The following is a 3,969-nucleotide window of genomic DNA, read 5'->3' as shown; positions in this document are numbered from 1 at the left end:
AGTCTATTCGAACGAGCTACGTGCCTGACTTAGAAGACAGATTTATTCGAGTCCGTGGTATTTTTAACACGGCCACGAAACTAATAGGATCGACGAATTTATCGAAGGAAGCTAGTGCAATCAAGATACAGAGATTTTACAGGTAATAATATATTGGTTAATCAAACGATCCATTCGATCACGACGATTTAAGAATGAATTTTTTAATAACGTTAAATGTCTACACAAGATAAGAATATTTCTTCTAATTTAATTTTGTATCTTTATACCTATGAGATATCTATATTAAAAATGTTCATTTCATTAAATTATATTGTCATTAATACATCAGATATTATTACAAGTAATATCTTCGGTGGTTTATTTGTCACGAAAATTATGTTATTTTCGCTGGAACATATCAATGTAATTTTTTAATAACGTTAAATATCTACACAAGATAAGAATCTTTCTTCTAATTTAATTTTATATTCTTATATCTATAAGATACATATATTAAAAAATGTTCATTCGATTAAATGATATTTTCATTAATACATTAGTAATATATCATTATAAGTAATATATATATATATATATATATATATATATATATCTTCGGTGGTTTATTTATCACGAAAATTGTATTATTTTCGATAGAGCTTATCGTGCAAGATACGCTACTCCAAGTTCCTCTCAAAATTTCATTCAAGAAAGAAACGATTTTGGAGAAGACTCAAGGCGTCCACTCGAGAGGATAGATCTTGAGAGGTTAGATGGTTTGAAGCCGGAAACGAAATCCGATTTCGATCGGCTCTACAACGCTTTGGACCAATGGCGTATTTTGGAGATCGAACGAGTGACCGGTAAGCTTTTCCACCCGTCGAAGATCGCCGTTTGTAGTCTCATCCTATCGAGAGAAGTAGAACTCCTTCGTAAGATAGACGCGATGAAGAGTGCGGCGAAGCTGAAGTTGAAGGAACGACGTAGACGCAACTTCCTCGAGGAGCTTTCGAAACCTGTCCTTTGGAGGATTAATCAAGGAGAATCGATCTTGGTAGACACGCCGATCGTTCAAAGGTCTCGACGATTTCGTAATCTCTACGACATGATTAGCAAGAAAAACGATTTTACGAGTTTCAAGCGTATGGAGTTATTGATCGAAATTAAAAAAGAGGCCGAGCCGCATACCTGCGTTTATTCCGACGAATTGATTTATCTTATAAATCAAGAGATCGATCTTTTATCTCTTAAAATCGATGTGTCCAAATTGAATTGTCTAAGAGATCGCATTACAATAGCTTTTTTATTGTTTGCAAATAATTTCTTAAAGAGTCATCAACGAGGTATTATCAACGGAGATACAGATCGTACTATAAAAAGATTTTGCAAATCCTGCGGTAGAATTTTATCGTCGGCAAAATATCGTCGTCGTCATAGATTTAGAAATTTCTCGTCGTGCGTTTACTGCATCGGTTTACGTCCTGGTAGGACTCCAAGGATCGTCTACGAGCCGTATCGACGAATGCTGAGAGAGGTCAGGCGTCTAGAGACGAGTAACCGTTGTCACTCGGGCTTTGCTTTCGTTATATCTCCCAAGGTCGTTTATCGTCTGGTGAACGGCATCTGGCACGGAAAATCCGCTATTTCCGAGTGCGACCAGCTCGATCGATTGTGTCTCTTACGTTTTCGTAATGACGTAGAATGGTCACCCTGGAATACTTTACTGTTGACCAAAGAGGAAGCTCTCAAACATCGGACGATAAGAAATCTTGAAGATTTTTACGACGGTGAACTTCTCCGAAAGTTTCATATGAAAAATTTGCAAGCTAAACTTTCTTTTCGATATTTATTCGAAACGAAAAAAAATATCGACTTTTGATTTACCATTGTCCGTAGTTGGTAACATAAATATATATATATATATATATATATATGATACAAAATGTAAATTTGATCTGACACTTTTTGCGCGCGAACATACGATACGACGCGTTAAAAAAAGATAACGCAATTTTACTTTGCCTTTTATGATATGGATGATGATGATAGCTAAATATAAATATAAAAATTAATCAAAAGAAAAAAAGAAAAGAGAGGAAAAATGAAATGGACGATATGAAATGTAAGTTTGACTTAAATATTTAATCGTGCGAACGTACGATTAAAAAAAAGAAGAAAAAACAGAAGTAGAAGAGAAAGAAAAAGAAGAAGAAGAAGAAGAAGAAGAAGAAGAAGTGGAAGAAGAAGAAGTGGAAGAAGAAGACGAAGAGGAAGGACGCAGAACACGAATTAAAGTCTAAAAGTTATCGTTGTTCTGCTTCTTTCGTCGAGCCTGTCTTCGTGCTTTCGTGAAAAGCTTTTGGTCGCGTTGATAGCGCGAGTTAATCGCGTTGCAGTTTATAAACTAAGTTTCCGTCTAAGAGAGAAGGTACTCGTGAATGCGTCCAACGTTTTAAATGGCATTCTCATAACTACTTCAAGGACGAACGACGTCCTTCCTTCCTTCCTTCCTTCTTTCCTTCTCTCTCTCTCTCTTTCTGTTTTTTTTTTCTATATTTTTTTTTTCTACATTTCAATGCCAAAGGCGATGATAAAACGACGATAAAATGTTTCAACTTTTCTTTGGACCGTCGAACGAATTTGGATAAAAAAAGATTTACGAGCAAGAGATCCCTTATTATTTATCCATCCCTTAGAAATCATAAATAACAAGGTCAAACTAAATAGGTGAATGCATATATCCAAGAGTATAAAATATTCTTTTATAAATGGTCCTAAAGTTTAATGTAAACAAAAAATATGTATATATATATATATATTTTGGGGGTGAAGTATCGTTTCCTTTCTTTTTTCTTTTGGGGGTGAGAGAGGTGAGGGCAGAAATATGTTAAACCGGAGACGGCTCCTATCGTCGGCTATTCAGACGATGGAATATTCAGCCGGCATCGAGAACAATGAGAGCTTAACATGTCCCGAAGAGTTTTCGCTCAGAACGACGAAGAGAAGAGAACGTTTCAACGGAACGTTTCCCAGGGGTGTCATTTTGAACGAGAAAGTCTCTCTTTTCGAATACGGTACAACGAGTCGATTCTGTCGTCTCGGACATACATATCAGACTAGCACGACTTTAAAAAGAGAAATCAGAGAAAACTTTTCGACAGATTGTATTTCTATTTCTTTTCGTATTTTATTTTCTTCTCTTTGTATTTTTTTGTTTCATTTTTTCTCTTCCTTACGATTAAATTCCAATAATTATGCATTTCATTTATTTTCTTTTACGACGTACAATTGCGCTCGCATATGTGAAGTTGGAAAAAGTCGTCAGTCGTCTTTCTTTTCTTTTTTTTTTTTTTTCTTTTTGATGTACTAAGTATAAAGGAAAAGAAGGATGGAAGGAAGGAAAATGTAAGAAAGGAAAAAGATTATAAAAGAAAAGGGAAAGAATGTGTGGTCGGATATATTACTACGGTCGCAAGAAGAACTCTTGATCTACGAGGAGTCGTTTGCCGTCGAGAAAGAATCGAGGAAGGGGTTGAATCGAGATGGTGGTGGTGGTGAGTTGAGTGGAGATGCTCTAGAATATCTTAATTTTCAGCAACATTACTTTCCCCTTTTTTCTTACGATTTGTAACACCTTACGAAGGACCTTAAACCTTCCCAGCCGAATTTTGATATCTATCTACGTTTTTCTCATTGTCCAACAATCCCTTCTCTCATTGTCCTCGATAATAATCCTCGCATTTTTCTTACGACACGAAACGGACGAGACCCGAAACGACTTCCTCTTACATTTGGATACATTTGTTTGGTACTTTGTCGAACGTAATTGGAATCAATAAAAGTTTTCATGAGCGTATAAACGTCCGTATGATACATATTTATATCTATAAACATTTTTATTAACCCGATGTAACTACAAATCCACTTCTGTTTCGTCGTTAAAGCAAGAAGAGCCAAAGGAAGATAAGACGTGCCAGGGAACTTAAG

General features: G+C 35.7%; 1 protein-coding gene across 1 annotated transcript in view; it reads left to right on the top strand.

The window, feature by feature from the left end:
* The window catches only part of LOC122632365 (IQ and ubiquitin-like domain-containing protein), a 2,070-nt gene extending 202 nt beyond the window's left edge, over window positions 1–1,868 (top strand). Inside the window, exons 1-2 of the mRNA XM_043819074.1 lie at window positions 1–142; window positions 640–1,868. The exon at window positions 1–142 is cut by the window's left edge and continues 202 nt beyond it. Of these exons, the coding sequence (XP_043675009.1) occupies window positions 1–142; window positions 640–1,861 (1,364 nt within the window). The 3' untranslated portion in view covers window positions 1,862–1,868. The remainder of the gene's footprint in view (window positions 143–639) is intronic.
* The last annotated feature ends 2,101 nt before the right edge of the window (window positions 1,869–3,969 follow it).

The sequence above is a fragment of the Vespula pensylvanica genome, chromosome 10, assembly GCF_014466175.1.
Source record: "Vespula pensylvanica isolate Volc-1 chromosome 10, ASM1446617v1, whole genome shotgun sequence".
NCBI lineage: Eukaryota > Metazoa > Arthropoda > Insecta > Hymenoptera > Vespidae > Vespula > Vespula pensylvanica.
The sequence above is the reverse complement of the archived record's forward strand: the minus strand, read 5'-3'. Positions and strand labels throughout refer to the sequence as shown.